At 33.8% G+C, this 18,999-nt stretch overlaps 1 protein-coding gene across 3 annotated transcripts; it reads right to left on the minus strand.

Moving 5' to 3' along the window:
- Positions 1–412: 412 nt before the first annotated feature.
- On the minus strand, positions 413–14,071 carry LOC143071670 (uncharacterized). Of its 3 annotated transcripts, XM_076246142.1 has the most exons (7): positions 13,844–14,071; positions 11,192–11,257; positions 8,503–8,568; positions 6,416–6,689; positions 4,034–4,126; positions 2,642–2,668; positions 413–2,099 (listed from the first exon to the last, which is right to left on the minus strand). In XM_076246142.1, the coding sequence occupies exons 4-7, from the start codon at positions 6,473–6,475 to the stop codon at positions 1,731–1,733; spliced, it is 549 nt and encodes a 182-aa protein (XP_076102257.1). In that variant the 5' UTR covers positions 6,476–6,689; positions 8,503–8,568; positions 11,192–11,257; positions 13,844–14,071; the 3' UTR covers positions 413–1,730. The 3 variants fall into 3 exon arrangements, with proteins under 3 accessions (XP_076102257.1, XP_076102258.1, XP_076102260.1); XM_076246143.1 differs by lacking the exon at positions 11,192–11,257; XM_076246145.1 differs by lacking the exon at positions 2,642–2,668.
- Positions 14,072–18,999: the final 4,928 nt, after the last annotated feature.

Consider the following 18,999-nt stretch of genomic DNA (forward strand, 5'->3'; position numbering starts at 1 on the left):
GCCTACATTGACAATCGACTCCATGTAGACAAAACATGATTTAAACTACATGTAAACATTGAGTTTTATCAATGGGAACTTAATTGTGTTTAGTTTACGTGTGAGTTACACTTACACAACACCGAGTTTAGGCCAATGTGAACACGGCCTAAGTCTATCTTATCCGTAGTAGCCAAATCTAGGAGTCCTCGTCATTGAAACCATGAAACCACCCAATCTTGTTCACATAAACTGTTGTCCTTAGGGTATTTATTATAGATGTGTGTGACAGTGTTGTCCCCTAAATAACTAACACGGCCACTTTGGCTGAACAAAGAACAAGGTAATTAGTCTGATATCTTGAAAATCATTATCGTAATATTATATACAATATTAAAGCATATATAGCAAGACAGACTGAGAATTTTGAAAAAAGATTTTAAATTCTTTATTACTAGCAAATTTCTTTATGACTACACATGTATAAAAAGGTGAGCATTTTAAATCCTTATTCTAAAAAAGCATTGTAAGAATAAGAAAGATTTCAAGTTACTAACTAATCTGTTATCATATATTTAAATGACAGCAAACACATAGCAAACACTATCAGCCATACAACTTTTATATCATTTTAAAAACAAATCAACCATCTCGTGATTAGTCTCCTTATGGTCTACCATTTTAAATATATGGAAATGTGTGACCAAATATATCGTTTTTGCCTATCATCTTTGACAGTATAAGTAAACAATAAACAAAATATAATACAAATCAGACGATTTTTTGTGCAAAGAAATTCACTACGTTGTAGATTTAAGTTGATAAAACAAGGGAAAAAACCTAAAGATGGACGAAAGATACCAGAGGGTAATTTAAACTAATTCGTCAAAAATAAACAGACAACGCCATGTATAAAAAAAACTAAAAAAGATCAAACGTACATAAATCACAACAAAAACAACTAGAAGACAACTAGACACTGAGCAAAACGAACTTTTATTTCTTCAAATATCCTTTTAACAGTGACGTCGTCGTTGTATATATCTTATCTTATTATTGATTCAAGCTCTGCATGTTCATATTATTGATTGATTGATTGATTGTTAGTTAGTGTCACTTTAACACTATTATGCGATATCGTTCGTGACGGTAACGTTTTATTGATAGATGAAGCCGAAGTGTCAATCGAGAACCACTGACCATCGGTAGAAAGTTAAGACCGGAGGCAAGCGCACCTGTAACGTGCGAAAATCGAAATCACAACCTCAGTGTTGACAGGCTAGTGATAAAGTAAATTGACTACTTAGATTAATCTGCCACAGAGGCCCTCTGCTCATATAAAATAGACAGTACAGTACTTTTGTAGAGCTCTATGATAAGTGTAAATAATGAACTGTTTTATGGGAAAGGACCACCAGGCCATGACATTTGTATAGTTTTGTGCCTTTTATTACAAATAACATATTGCATATTTGGTACGAATGTCCTGGCCTTGATTTGCTGACTTCTTGATACATGTCTCATATTACCATTGTTCATTGAACATAACAGTTTAACGAACAGTTTCAATATATTTGAGGCCAATGAATATATTTCCCCTCTTCCCTTTCCATTAAAACCTGAAATTATAATTCTGAAACTATTTCAAACTTAACTTTCTCTTAAGGAATCTAATAGTGTTATAGAAATACGAATACATCTTAAGATAATAACTGAAGCTCGTTTTAAAGAATACATCTATAACCTATAAACTATTCTTTGTGTTCTGAACAGAGAAAGTGTTGAGGATAATCTTCCAATTCTAGACATGTCACATGTGCTGTGTACGTACAACATGTAAAATCTTCATATTGGTAGTCACAATTGACCCAGGGGCCTTTATCATCATCATTGTCATCTTCATACTCTCCACAAATATTACAAACACATTCGTCGCCCTCTGTTTCCATTTCATGTTCCGTTTGATCTCGGTTTCCACTATTTTTATGCTCTTTTAAAGTTTTCGGTATCTTTACAGGAGACAATGTGTTGTCTTCAGTATCCGAATCATCGTCAGATTCGGGTCTTCGTTTACCTCGTTTATTTTGTGAGCGTCTGTAGTCATCAGAAGGAGATATATCCTTTATTGCAAGAAAGGTATAAAATTGATTAAATTGATTAATTTGAATGTAACATTATACTTTCTTATGCATAAATAACACATTAAATGTAGGGAACAGTTTGTTCATGCAGATCAACTTGTGTTATGATATACATTCTACAATTATTCTATGATATTATTAATTTCAAAAAAGGTTTTGAATGTCACCCAAAGACGTTAACAAAGAAATCCCATTGAAGGGAAACATACAGTTTTTAGCTTAATTTTTGAAAGACCACGCTCGAATTCTTCCAACATCGCTATGCAACTAATGCTTCTGACGATATGCCATTAACACCAAATTCTAGAAAAACCAAAACAAATTCAGAATGTTTCATATGTTTTACGCAAATATGATAATTTTGACCTGTTTAGATAATGCAACATAAAAAATAATCCCCCCAAGTTTAATTATTTTATCGTTTCCATTTAACAATCAATTAACATATTTTTCAAAGGTATTCTTTAAAACATCATGGATAGCATAAAAGTTTCAGAAATGTTCGAAAAAGTTTAACTTACCATAGCCTCCTGTTTAAGGCTGTAATTCTACAAAAGTACATACACATATTTGTTATAATGATACAATAACACGAAAGAAGTAAAATGTATCATACATGCAAAACACCTTTTCCAAACCCAAAAGTTTGATTTAGCCATGAACATTAAACAGAAAGAAAGAAAACGACTATGACATCAAGTAAGCAACAAAAGCTGGAACATCGGCTTCTGGTTTCAAGAGACACATTCAGAATGTTTTTGAGCGCTAAATCCTCCTTTTTCCATTTCTAAGTAGCAACATTCCAGCACCTCATACGGGGTATATATCTCCCAATTGATACGATATTCCCGTGCTTGCATTTCCTATCATGGTTTTCTTGATAGAGGGTTACTACTCACAAGGAAGCTATTAAACCAAGAGTTCCAAATGGTGAAGTTGAAATCATCCCTTCGTAAATTTTACGGACGCCATCACGAGTTGGTTGACCGTGATGGAATATCGGATATGTTCCTCACGTCGTAACTACAATCCCCTTCCCTTTCATGAATGTGACCTACCGAATTAGACTATTTACCGGATTTGTTATCACATGAGCAACACGACGGATGCCACATGTGGAGCAGGATCTGCTTACCCTTCCGGAGCACCTGAAATCATCCCTAATTTTTGGTGGGGTTCTTGTTGTTTATTCTTTAGTTTTCTATGTTGTGTCATATGTACTATTGTTTGTCTGTTTGTCTTTTTCAATTTTAGCCATAACGTTGTCAGTTTATTTTAGATTTATGAGTTTGACTATCCCTTTTGTATCTTTCGTCCCTCTTTTAAAAGTATTTCGATTATGTGAACACCCTTCAAAGTTTAACAGACACCTTCACTAGTTTGTTGACCGTAAACTAAAATCTGTATTACAGATTAACAAGAATATGTTCAAATTGTCGTTACATGTATTGCACATCAGTCATCTTCTCTCCAATTGTGACAAACCAAAGACAACTGCTCACAGCTTTTGTATGTCAGACAAATGCAATGGAGTATGATGTAGCAGGATCTGCTTAATCTTCGGGAGCACCTGAAATCAAATCCTGTATTTTTTGAAGATCGTGTTGCTGTGAAGTGAAGTTTTCTTTTATTTATTTGCCGTCTGTTGTCTTTTACCGCGGAGTTCTCAGTTTATTTTGAAATACAATATTTGAAAGTCCCGTTCGTATTTTCCCAAAAGTCGGACAATTTTTATAAGAAATACACAACACTATTGTTAGATATTCAAAGTACACAGCAAGCTATGATACTGTTGATTTCAATAATGAATGAAAGATATAGCTATGATATAATAGTTATTTAAAAATTACCTTCTCAAACATGTTTCGAATTCTGTCTAGTATGAACAATTATTTTCTGCATATTACAATTACCTGAAAAGTCTCTGATTTGTATATGTGTGGTTTCTCGTCGTATCTCATTTCCAAGTATATATCACATCCAGTTGTTGTGTTGATTTCCTCTGCCTGTTAAAGAACATTATATTATTCGTATTATTGTTCATCGCGAATTATTTTACAATTAACTAATAATCGTATATTTAACCGTGTTTTTTACCAGTCGCTCGACTAAAGAAGTCAATTTCATAGATACATCAAATCTTTTTAAATTCAATAATTTTGTTTAAAAAAATCATTTACAATTATCCTATTTCCCTTAAATATTCACAAATTTTCATTCATTCAAATTTTTGTATCTGTATTTCTTTACTTTTTGCCAAATGTGTGATAGACATTGCGAATGGTTTTGTCAAAATTTCATTACACTGTTATACATGTACATGTATGTCATACTTCTAACAAGTTCTTTATTGTCAAACTTAACACTTGTCGCTATAATCCTAAATTTTTTAGCAGGAAAGTAAATAACTAACTATGCCAATCTTTTATGAGTAATCAAAATCTGTCATTATTACAGTATCTTCAAGTCAACAAAATTCTGACAATCATGGTAGGACACATTTCTAATGGTGTTTTTTTTTTGTTTGTTCGAATGAGTTTTGCATCACACGTTCATTCCAATGACTTTTTATCTTTTTATAGTCTTTTTATACCAACATTGAATATTTTGAATATGGACAATGAGGGTCAGTTGAAAACAAAACTTTACGACAAATGAAATGATGCCAGACTCGACACTGTGAACTTTCCACATGTAGCATTTCTATATGATACGATATTCCAATGCTTGTATTACCTATCATGATTTCCTTGATAGATGGTTGGTGCTCACAATCAAACTATTAAACTAAAAGTTCGATTAGGTGGTGATGTTGGAGTCAGTCCTTTGTAAGTTTTACGAACGCCATCACATGTTGATTGACCGTTATGAATATCCGTTTCAGAGATGATTACGGATATGTTTCTAATGTCGTGACTACAATGCAATACCTTTATTGCGAATGTGACCTACCCCATTAGACTTATTAAAGGGTTTATATAAATAACATGAGCAAAACGACGGGTGCCATATGAAGAGCAGGATCTTATTACTCTTCCGGAGCACACGAGATCACCCCTCTCCCAGTTTTTGGTGGGGATCGTGTCGCTTAGTCTTAAGTTTTACTATATTGTGTCTTGCGTCTTATTATTTGTCTTTTTTCTTCTTTTTTTTTAGCCATGGTGTTGTCTATTTGTCTTCGATTTATGAGTTTAAATGTCCTTCTGGAATCTTTCGCCCCTCTTTTTTTAACGTATAATATATCACATTCACGCATTTAATGGAGGATTTATTTTAAATAGGCAACATAATTTAATGATTTCTCTTTGACGCTCACATTGATAATGATAATAGTTGATTGGTTCGATTGGTTAATTACATCTTTCATGATGAGTGAATATATTGGTTGATATCAACTCGAGTTTAATTTCATATACCTTTATATCTTTTTTCTCGTAACCAAAGTGTATTTTTGATTTAAAAATAAAGGCTCGTCAGTCGTGTATTATTACTAACAAGAGTGATGTCAAGCGATATCAAGTTCTCGGAAGTGTTAAAACCTATTTATTATTTGGTGAATATAGTTATCAAAGGTACCAGGATTATAATTTAGTACGCCAGACGCGCGTTTCGTCTACATAAGACTCATCAGTGACGCTCATATCAAAATATTTAAACAGCCAAACTAGTACAAAGTTGAAGAGCATGAACACTGTCATTGTGTTAACATGGTTAGGGTTTAATAATTTCGCGAATCGTTGATAGATCTTGTCTTTTGCACACCCCAGTTTGACGTCATATTTCATTTTTTCGGAACCAACTTTAACATCAGACATTTTGTAGGCTTTTTATACGCTTCACAAAATTGTCAGAATATAATAAAATATGTTAAAAAGAAGATTGTCAGGTGAAAAGAGTTTAGTATATAATAATTGAAGACATCACATATGTCCGTTGCCGTGGATGATATGTACACCGTCTCAACCAAATTGAACATGTTGAATGACCTAACGAATGGTCAATGGAAATATCGTCATATCGTCTTACGATGCTTGATAAGCCAATCAAATGAATGCAAATTTTCGTTTCACTTTATGGATCACTTTCGTGCAGTGAATAAGAATAATTCATATGCCTCTGTCGTACCGTACCAATAAAACGTAAAGAATAATTACATGTTATTATCTTTTAATTTTATTCAAAATGCTTATGTACATGCATATACACGTAAATAAGTGTGTTACGGAACAAATGTACTGAATGAAGTTTTTCATACAATGCAACTTCCGGGTAAAATATTTGTTTTAATTTCTCACCTTTTTTAGAAGTGTTTCTTTTCTAGAAACAAAACATCGAAGTCGGTCAGTATCATACATAACATACTTTATAGTTCGTGGTTTACGTGGAACTGACACGTTTCTTTTAATGCCGTCTGCAGTTTTGGATGAAATTAAGTATAAGTTGTTGTTGACCACACGCTGGTCTAAATAATTATGCTGATATAAATGAGTGGCTCTGTTCGGAGGCTGTAATAATTTTTCGTCATCATCCTTAGTTTGTTAGTTTCGAGTTTGTGTTATCTTTATAACCCTATAAAACATTTATTGATCTTTACTACCATTATAAGATAAGACCATGCATTTGCCGTGCTTTATGAGTATATGTGAATGTATTAATACTACATAAACTATATTGTTGCATAGAAAATACCATGACCGCATTCATTAACCATTATTTATCAAAACAATGTAACTTTTCTTTCATTATGGAATATCAAAATTATTATAGCGAAATGCAATAACATGTATTTCTACATAATCATATATTTGATTGAACAATGGATTTGCCAAAATGGTTTACGGACAAGACTGTCTATAGGAATATATCGACAGAAATTATCGTGCAAGAATATCTAACGGTGGTCAAGCATTGTAATTGGATCTGGTACCGAACCGTAAATGTAATTAATTGGAATACTACAGTAACTTCAAAATCTGTTGAATTTGCCAACCAGCGGAACAAATCCGAAAAGGTTGTTTCTGTGAATAATACTGTGCAATAAGATTGATAAAATATGCAGTTCTTGATGAGAAGACATAAAAAAGCGCGACACAAGTCTATGGGGTTCATTTAAAAAAAAGAACAAGTTTTGAACCTATAATGAACACATTCTAATATATATTGATATATTTGAAACTGAATCTTTAGCGTATCAGATGATACAGAAAAATAAAAGGGCTTATACGAACACTTAATTTTGCTGATTTCTCATTAGAATTGATCGTGAAAGGATGTTGTATTTTACCTGTAACACTAATGAACATTTGTGCTTCAAACTGTGATATATTGTACACCTGACCAAATTTACAAAGGATTTGCGCTTTTTACCTCTAAAAGTTGTATACCTGCGCTGACAAAAACTAAAAAGGTACGTATCTCCCGATCGATTGTGCATGATGCCCAGCTTGAACTGTAATTTAGTTAATTATGGACTATTCTCAATCTTACATCTGTCACAAGAAATCAAACTTGATGACGGCTGAAAATATGACTGCTATAAGGAACCTGGTCGGTATGGTTTTATAAGATAAGCAGTTCCAATATGGTATCGCGCGATTATAGCCCCATTCACCCACAGAAGGGAACTGGAATGAATCCTTCAAATCCAATATTTGCTATACCATTTAAAGATATAAATTATCATCAATTAAATAATGAGTAGAACGTTTTCGTAGCATCATATCTTTCACGATTCTTTTCGTGATGTTCAAAACGCGTTACGTGATCTTTCACGATCTATAAATCATGCCTTTGTTTGGTAAATATTTCAATACATTGCAAAACTTCTGATTAGGCTAACACAACATAACTGTAATAAACATTTGAACCAATAGAATGAAATGAGATTTTTTAAATAAAAGTTGTTTAGTCATTCGAATTATGAAAAAAACAAATTTTGTTTTTTAACGTATTTAATGTCATTAACATGTCAAAGAGCAATCTGCGTTTTGTTATTTTGTAAGAACAGTTTACTTTCAAACATTTTGTTTCTCAGATGCTGATTATTATTCTGAACCATTTAAACAAATAGTTTTATTTTTTGGTAATTTTTTCCGTATAATACATTAAATTGGATATGAAGTAATTGACCTTGCATATGTCTTTTCGATAAGATTGAATTTAAGATCCTGTACCAGTCGTGATACTTGACCACCGTTAGGTATTCTTTCTTTCTCAAAATACCGAATGACACTATCTCGATATACCGATTGACACAAATTAGTACTGTGTAGGAAGTTAATAAAATATCATTTTGAGAATCAGCTGTACATAAAATGGGCCTTATTTCCTATACATATCGGGTTTAACTTGTGTAAACTTATATATTTTTTTTTTATCTTACTCTATTCAATGTCTTTCTTTCCAGTGCATCAGTGGAAATCGGATTGTCATCTTCAGTAGACGTTACCTAAAACAACAAGGTAAATATACAATTCATCCAAATGTTAAGACAATTACCTTGGGTAATACATTATTTTTCATGAGTGTGATTCTACCGGTATTAACTTTTTCATATCGATTTCATAAATTACACTTTATCGTTTAACTAATAAAACCACATCTACTAACAATAGACACTCTATATGCTGGGGTTGACAAAATTCTTACAATCTTACATATAATAAGTATAAAGGCTCCCTTTATAGACATCTAAAATAATTAGATTTTTTATACTGCCGTTTTCAGCAAGAACACCAAGCGAGCCTGTTGTTGGAAGTCATCTGTTGGTGTTTTTTTATAAGTGTTTCTCTTTTCTTGTTTTTATATAGACTAGAACACACCCGCGAAATCGTGGGCATATACATCTTGTAAACTGTTGTAGAAGGAATTTTTGGAAAATATATTATGTCTGGAGAATTTCATACAAGGTATCAAAAGCCCTCTCCCTTTTTTCCAAAGACCGTTATTTGTTTCCTGTCTGTTAAATGCAATTATTTTTGTGTTTTGGCCTTATACTACAATTATTTTTCCCCTATGCGTTTTTTGGTAAAAGTCAATGAAATTAAACTGAAAATTTGCACCGCTTCAAGCATGAAATAAAATAAACTGCTTATAGACCATTATTAATCTAATAAAATATGCTTCTAGGACAATCCAGCAGTGCTTTTCCTTTTGAGAGCCCAATTAACATGCCACTGGTAGGATTTGAATCTTGTATAAATGACTAACTAAGGCTAATTTGAGTGGTGGTCGGAGGGGTCCTGATCCCTAAATCGCGGGCTTAAAAACATGAAATCCCGAGTGCGTATTTTAACGAAACTCATACTATCCCGACATCCCGAAGTTCGTAAAAAATATTCCCGGATCCCGTAAGGATCAATCCCGAAATCCCGAGCTTAAAAAACATCCGATCCAAACGTCCCGAAAAAGGACTGCCTCCCTCTAATCTCTACCGTTCTTTCATTTTGGCCAAATATCTACTTTCACTTTCAACAATAAATTTGTATGCCCCATTTATGGGCGTTATGTTTTCTAGTCTGTTCATTCGTTCGTCCGTCTGTCCCGCTTCAGGTTTAAGTTTTTGTCGAGGTAGTTTTTGATGAAGTTTAAGTCCAACAACTTATTTAATATGTTTCCTATAATATGATCTTTCTAATCTTAATGCCAAATTAGAGATTTTACACTATTTCACGGTTCACTGAACATATAAAATGAAAGTGCCGATGTGGCATCCGTATATCTTTGTTTCCACATGTTTTACTTATATTTTTTATTTGTACCTATAATGAACACATTCTAATATATATTGATATATTTGAAATTGAATCTTAAGCGTATCAGATGATACAGAAAAATAAAAGAGTTTGTACAAACACTTAATTTTGCTGATTTCTCATTATAATTGATCGTGAAAGAACGGGCAACACATTATCTGGATCGTGAATGACAAAGCTTGAACAGACTAACGCAGGATGTTGTATTTTACCTGTAACACTAATGAACATTTGTGCTTCAAACTGTGATATATTGTACACCTGACCAAATTTACAAGGGATTTGCGCTTTTTACCTCTAATAAATGTTTACCTGCGCTGACATAAACTAAAAAGGTACGTATCTCGCGATCGATTGTGCATGATGTCCAGCTTGAACTGTAATTTAGTTAATTATGGTCTATTCTCAATCTTACATCTGTCACAAGAAATCAAAATTAATGAAGGCTGAAAATATGACTGCTATAAGGAACCTGGTCGGTATGGTTTTATAAGATAAGCAGTTCCAATGGTCGATTATAGCCCCATTCACCCACAAAAGGGAACCGGAATGAATCCTGCAAAATTCAATATTTGCTATACCATTTAAAAATGGTAATTATCATATAATTAAATAATGAGTAGAACGTTTCCGTAGCATCATATCTTTCACGATCCTTTTCGTGATGTTCAAAACGCGTTACGTGATCTTTCACGATCTAGAAATCATGCTTTTGTTTGGTAAATATTTCAACACATTGCAAAACTTCTGATTATGCTTACACAACATAACTGTAATAAACATTTGAACCAATAGAATGAAATGAGATTTTTTAAATCAAAGTTTGTTTAGTCATTCGAATTATGAAAAAGCAAATTTAGATTTTTTTACGCATTTAATGTCATTGACATGTCAAAGAGCAATCTGCATTTTGTTATTTTGTAAGAACAGTTTACTTTTAAACCTTTTTTTTTCTCAGATGCTGATTATTATTCTGAACCATTTAAACAAATTTTTATTTTTTGGTAATTTTTTCCGTATAATACATTAAATTGGATATGAAGTAATTGACCTTGCATATGTCTTTTCGATAAGATTGAATTTACGATCCTGTATCAGAGCTCTTACGACCGAGTCGTAATATTTGACCACCGTTAGGCATTCTTTCTTTCTCGATATACCGAATGACACTTTCCCAATATACCGATTGACACAAATTAGTACTGTGTACGAAGTTAATAAAATATCATTTTGAGAATCAGCTGTACATAAAATGGGCCTTATTTCCTATACATATCGGGTTTAACTTGTGTAAACTTATATATTTTTTTTTCTTACTCTATTCAATGTCTTTCTTTCCAGTGCATCAGTGGTAATTGGATTGTCATATTCAGTAGACGTTACCTAAAACAACAAGGTAAATATACAATTCATCCAAATGTTAAGACAATTAACTTGGGTAATACATTATTTTTCATGAGTATGATTCTACCGGTATTAACTTTTTCATATCGATTTCATAAATTACACTTTATCGTTTAACTTATCAAACCACATCTACTAACAATAGACACTCTATATGCTGGGGTTGACAAAATTCTTACAATCATACATATAATAAGTATAAAGGCTTCCTTTATAGACATCTAAAATAATTAGATTTTTTATACTGCCGTTTTCAGCAAGAACGCCAAGCGAGCCTGTTGTTGGATGTCATCTGTTGGTGTTTGTTATAAGTGTTTCTCTTTTCTCGTTTTTAAATAGACTAGAACACACCCGCGAAATCGTGGGCATATACATCTTGTAAACTGTTGTAGACGGAATTTTTGTAAAATATATTATGTCTGGAGAATTCATTTAAGGTATCAAAAGCCTTCTCCCTTTTTCCAAAGTCCGTTATTTGTTTCCTTTCTGTTATTAAATTCAATTACTTTCGTGTTTCTGACCTTATACTACAATTATTTTTCCCCTATGCGTTTTTTGGTAAAAGTCAAATTAAATTGAAATTTTGCACCGCTTCAAACATGAAATAAATAAAACTGCTTATAGACCATTATTATTCTCCGGGTTTAAAAACATAAAATCCCGAGGTGCGTATTTAAATGAAATTCATACTATCCCGACATCCTGAAGTTCGAAAAAAAATTCCCGGATCCCGTAAGGATCAATCCCGATATCCCGAGCTTAAAAACACCCGATCCCAACGTCCCGAAAAGGACTGCCTCCCTCTAATCTCTACCGTTCTTTCATTTTGGCCAAATATCAACGTTCACTTTCAACAATAAATTTGTATGCCCCTTTTATAGGCATTATGTTTTCTAGTCTGTTCGTTCGTTCGTCCGTCAGTCCCGCTTCAGGTTAAAGTTTTTGTCGAGTTTTTGTCGAGGTAGTTTTTGATGAAGTTGAAGTCCAACAATTTATCTAATATGTTTCCTATGATATGATCTTTCTAATCTTAATGCCAAATTAGAGATTTTACACCATTTCACGGTCCACTGAACATAGAAAATGATAGTGCCGATGTGGCATCCGTATATCTTTGTTTCCACATGTTTTACTACTATTTCAATATATATGCAACTGGTATTACCCCTTAAATAGTAAATATTTCAAAGAAAACAGTAGATAAATTACAGATAGTCTCTATATATTATAGTAGTATATAATCGTAGTTTACATGTGGATAAACGCGAAAACAAATTGTCTTCAAGAAGGTATAATAGTTGTGGTTGTTGCAATCTAAAAACCATGATATGGAGAACATATGGAGAAAGCTCTGATTGGCTTATTTATTTTTTTCATCTTTGTAATCTGTCATACCATTGGTTGTTCTTGTGCATGTTTAAAACCGGAAATCTTATCTATGACTAAAAGTCAGTCTGATGACGGAAACAATATCCGGACACCTATTTTGTCGTTTTTCTCCCAAAAAATAACTCAATCTGAATAATCATAAGAATGGATGACAAATGCGACTATGCATGTTACCTATAAAACACAGAAGCATGATGATTAATTTATTGTGGAAGGAAGAAAAGCGACACACAAAATGAGGTCTTTTTGTTTAATAGATATAGGAAGATGTGGTGTGAGTGCCAATGAGACAACTCTCCATCCAAATAACAATTTAAAAAAAGTAAACCATTATAGGTCAATGTATAGATTATTTCTTTGGTTTTCCTGTTTAAATTGTTTTACATTGGTCATTTTGAGACCCTTTGTATCTTGCTGTTCGATGTGAGGATACCATATTTTGACCTATTATTAATTATTTTTTTTATACACTGTGACTTGATTTAAGAGGTGTCTCAGTGGCACCATATCTTCTATTGTATTTGTTCAAATTCATGACAGAAGGTCTTGATTGAATAAAGCTTTCCAATAGTAAACCTTCTGTTTTTATTTAGCGAAATATACACAGTGCCTGCATAAAGATCATATATCTTAAAGTTCAAACGATGTTCCGAAGCTTTCGTTTAATTACTTGTTTTAGCCGTGTTGCTAATAAGAAATGTTAACCTTTCAATCTAACCATGGGTTTTTAATATTAAAGTTCAAGTATACATTTTTAAGTTCAACGTACGCCACATTGAATTGCATGACATTTGGTACGTTGCGAAGAATATGTGTCACCGTTAAATGGCTACGAAGTTGGTCAAATAATAGTAGCCACAATTCCACCCTCCTTTCATGATCTTTGAAAACACGACTTATATTTCTGCAAAATCTAATTTATCTTCTTTAAAAGAGAGGGGCGAATGATACAAGAGGGACAGTCCAACTCATCAATCGAAAATAAACTGACAACGCCATAGCGAAAAAATGAAAAAGAAAAACAGGCAAACAATAGTATACATGACACAACTTAGAAAACTTAAGAATAAGCAAGGTTAACTATCACTATGATTTTACCAATATTTCATATTTATAGATAATATATTTAACGCTAAAATCAAACAGACGAGGACACAAAAACTAAGTTCAACTTACCTTGACTTTACTGTAATTGTCAACATGTAGACTCCGAAACAACCCTATAACAATCAGTGCTATGATAATGAATATGATAATTTCCATCAAAATAAATGTCTTGTTTACTCAGTTTTTTAATTTTTGTGTCGGAGACTATAGAATAGAATATCTAATCATCTTATGTAATCGGATATATGCAATCGTAGATAACAATATACTTTATCAAGGTATGACATTGACGTTCATTCATCCATTAACTAATGTTATGTAATATCAGGTTACAAGGAAGTAAATACAGTTCTGTGCGCCACCTGGTTTTTACATCCATCATAAAGCCAAGAAGTAAATATATTTTTTTTTATGAATATGTATGATATTTAAATAAATGACTTTGGGCGGCAAAAGCATATTTTCTTGGTACGCTATTTCCTCCTGGTGTCTTTCATATAGGTCGACTAATATTGCCCGCCTTTCTGAACGTGAAACACAGGCATCGATTGTTTTCTTATAATTTGTAACATATTTGTTATTTTCTGAACTTCTTTTACAGCTTGGTGAACTTTACTGTTATGAAACAGCCAAATTTGTCACATAGGGTAAATATTGAGTTAGCCGTCCCTACATTGACAGAGTGTGCTGCAGAATGTGGTCTTCCTTGAAAAGGAGACATTTTTAGGTATAGAAGTTCGTAAAGTGCGATTGAAGGCTTCAACTTTCTGCGTGTTGGAATTTAGTTTAGTTTTTTCCATCATTTCCACATTCTTTAGTTCACACATTCACGCAGAATCTCTGATGATTTTTTTGTATACTTGATTCCGAATTTTTTCCCCAGTAAAACTCTCTTTCCTAACCAGTTCTTAATTTTTTAAACCTTTGCAAAGTAAAGGGTGATTAGTACATTTCAGGTGCAAGTCCTGATAGCAATCAACAATTGCATCGGCCGCAAATGTTAATTTATTTCTTATCAGGTGTATATCATTCCCATATTTGTCAAAAGCTTTACATATTTCACCTTGACACCTTTCAGATAGATCGATTGCAAGTTTGTTTTGAATCTGAGTCCTTAACAATATTCCGTTTCAAGATCTCACATAACCTGATATTTTTCTTTATGAAAAGCCGGTGATTTTTTGAAATGTACCGTGTATCAAGCTGGTGCGTTGGTTTAGTTTTTGTAACGTCTTCATCATGTAAAGCAGTTGCTGCCTGATATGCGCCACTGTCTGGATCGGTTGTGTGATACTCGACTTCCATGTCATTCGACTCCTTCAGCTCTTGAAGTAACTCTTTGGCCCATGTTTTTTCATCCCCAATACTTTTTTCAAATGGGATTGTGGCAGAACAGTCCTTACCTAAACATTGGTGCTCATCTGGTGATTTGAGATGTTTACCTTTTGAGCTATGTTTATTGAGCACAACTAATTCAATAATGTCATGCTGCTGTGTGACATTTTCTGCCAAGCTGTATATAACTTGAGTGGCAGGTTGAAAATGTGTTTTTCCCACTCCGGAGTTCAAATTGTTGTTGTACATCCCATCGGATTGTGCATTTATGACGTTTGGATTTGACTTCCCATTCTGTTGTTGCATATCTTTAATTCTTTAGCGCCTCATTTTCATATCATTCTAATTTATTTCTTCTATTTCAGGGAGTATTTTATTACACGCATCCTGGATACCTCGAGCTGATGGTGGTGGCAGATTTGTACTTAAGCAGAGTCGGATGTAACCTGCTGCAGCCATTGGTGTTGTACTCAGCCAAACAGCAAGTCCAATGTTAACTTCGGCTGGTCTCCTGTCTGGTCTGTTTGTAGCAATTTCTTCGTATAATGAAAAATGTTTTGAATGATATGTGCAATGTGTACATTTCATTTGTTCTCTACAGCCTAATCCTCTTATTTTTTTCTTTTTTCATATCCAAGTGGAGAAATCCATTACACACTGGGGATATACTGGTGTAACGTGTAACCGGGCGGGGACGTTTAGATATTTTTATCCTCGGGTTCGTACCAGTTTCCTGGGATTTGAAAAGCAATTCAAAAGTTCAAAAGTGAATGAAAAGTTTACACTATCACTATCAAATATGAAACAAATACTATACTACATAAAACGAATTTCAACACCTATCAACCTAACCCGAACCTGTTGAATTAAAACTGTTTAAAACCCTTTCAGTCCAAAACTGTTTAAAACCAACTGTTTGAAACTATAGTCTGGAACCTAAATGTATAGAACTGGTTTGAAACCTAAATGTATAAAACTGGTCTGGAACCTAAATGTTTGGAACCTGTCTGGAACCTAAATGATTGAAACTGGTCAGACGGTTTGGAACTATTGTCTGAAACCTAAATGTTTGGAACCTGTCTGGAACCTAAATGTTTGAAACGGGTCAGACGGTTTGGAACTATTGTCTGAAACCTAATGTTTGGAACCTGTCTGGAACCTAAATATTTGGAACCTGTCTGGAACCTAAATGTTTAAAAACGGGACTAAACCTTAATAAAACGAATGTATGGAAACTATTCAAACTGTTGTAAACTTTGTACGTATGAAACTTTATTGAAATATGTTTATAAAACTGTTGGAACAGGGTAGCACTAAGGTATGGTTTAACAGCAAACACTCACTGCAATAGTGAGAGATGTGGAACGCAAAACCTTAGCACTAACCCTGTTTATACAACTTCTACCGATTCGAAACTATTTATATCTTCTCAACAGGTTTCAAACACTCCACTTTGTTTGAATACTCCTGCTACTCGTCTTTAAATATTAACGGTCCTACCTTTTTAATCTTGTTCTTCCGACGTCTCCGATAAGAATGACAATTTACACTGGATAGCTAACCACTATTTATACTTCTAACGCGGACCTCGAAGAGAGCACCCTAGTAACAACTGTACAGGTAAGCGTCTGATAGCAAGCAAGGATAAAGGGATGATTTTAGATACAGTTTTCAACGATGAACGGATGATATGGGAAACTAATAGAGATATCGGAAAATATATAACTGTAGAACTATTATAACCTTCTTAAACTGCAAATTCGTAACACTACCCACGCCTCCGATTTCATGCGTCCTCGCATGAGTTTTACAATTTTATACTGACTTAATACAAAACACAATCAAAACTGTTCTCGTTAAAACTAGCTGACACCATACCAAGGTTCTACTTTAAACCTCAATGTATCCACTCATTCCGCAGAATATCTCTCCCAGCAACTGTTTGTACACCGAGGGTTATACCATGATAACCAACTAATGGCTTTCCTACAACAATCTGTTGACAAACGTCAGACCTAGGGGTACCTTAGCCTACTCACAGTTCCGGGGTTCCTGTCAGCCTCTTTCGACTTGCATGTTCTTTCTGTTTTGTTTGTTAACTTTCTATTTTGAAAATATCCTACTTCAATTCACATTTGTACAAGCAACTGAATACTGAACTTAGATTAAACTTTGACCACATAAAACCATTTCAAATATTCTAGTTTGAATACCACTTCAAAAGTTGTGTTGCCAAAAACCGGTTTTTTGCCTCACAACAGGCCACTTATGGACCACTCAATAAGAGTTGTTGTAAAGGGTTCTTTAACGTGCACAAGACGTGATACTTCCTGAACACGGGACCTCGGATTTAACGTCCCCATCCGACGGACGGACATATACATTTATAAACAACAGCAATAAAAAAAACATGTTTTATGATACAGTTTTAATATATATGATGCTTCCTGCATCAATAAACAGATATCAATTTCTCAAACCATCCAAACTGTCTCATGCTCCTCAACCTTTTCTATCTGGTGACCGTTCTCAACATATTTTGTTACAATCTTCACCATTTTCCTTTCTTTGGCTACATTTGTTTGTGTGGCCTGTTCTTTTGTAACACACTTCTGTGTTTTCTGATGTGTCATTTCTCCACTCGCTTCTTTATCAACATTGTCTACACGTATGCAGAACTGAGACTTTCTTTTTGCTGGTGCCGAGACTGGTAATGGGGCACACCTTTTCCTTACTGTAGGGTCACTCTGTTGATCCTCTTGTGTATGAACCTTCTTTTCTTCTTTCTTTTGTGATGTGTCTTCTTCATAAATATCTTTAACTGATCTGTCTGTAACTTCACCAATATAGCCTGCTTTTCGTTCAGAATCCTGCTCATCGCTATCTGAATCATCTGAAGTATCTAATACTGCACTGCTACTGTTATCTGAAATATCATCTATCAGGTTCCCTGGATAATACTGATCCAGATCATCTTGTGAAACATTAGCTTTCTTTTCTATAACTTTGTAACTCCTTTTCCCAGTCTCTACACCGTGAATGTTTTTCATGTGCCTTTTCATATATTCATGCCTTTTAAAGATGGTTCCACAATCTTCACATCTTATTTCCGATTTTTCTTTTACACAGAGAAGTAAATGGGTTTTCAAATCCTCCTCGCTGCCAAACTCCTTTTGACAGAGGATACAAGGCGACACCAAACTAACTTCTTTTGTCTTCCTTGCTGTAACTTTAGTAAGCGGCATTTTGTACTGAAACAAGAATGAAACTTAATTGTTAATCTAACAGTACATAAACATATTTAGTTGCATATGGTTACTATTTATATATTTTTTTTTAATTTTTTTCTTTTATACATATAAACATATCAATAAAAACTTTTATCTAACACTATGTACAACAAAATCATTAAATCTAGCTGGAGGTCTTGTATTTCGTTTTGGTCGACACGACTCCTGTACCAACTCCTCAACCTCCTCAACATTTTCAACTTCAATTATGTCTGGTTCATGTGCCTCACTTGCATCGCATGAATCCTCTCCTCTCATTGATTGTGCAACCTTTTTCCTAAGTCTATCACAATGAACTATTTGTGATTGATTATTCCTACCACAGTCCACTTGGTATAAAACTTCAGACACTTTTCGTAAGATCTGAAAGGGCCCTCTCCAGAAAGAAGTAAATTTAGGTGTACAACCTTTCTTCTTTTGTGGAAAGTAGACATATATCTTATCATCTTTTTCAAACCGTTCCCATGACGTCCGGCGGTCGTGATAGGTCTTTTGTCTGACTGCCGCACCGTCGGAGTGTTTGCGCACTAAGGCATGTGCGTCCTCTAGTCTTTCGCGAAGTTCCCATACCCATATGTTTGAAGGGGTTGGTTTTATAGC

Source organism: Mytilus galloprovincialis, chromosome 4 (genome assembly GCF_965363235.1).
Source record: "Mytilus galloprovincialis chromosome 4, xbMytGall1.hap1.1, whole genome shotgun sequence".
Lineage (NCBI taxonomy): Eukaryota > Metazoa > Mollusca > Bivalvia > Mytilida > Mytilidae > Mytilus > Mytilus galloprovincialis.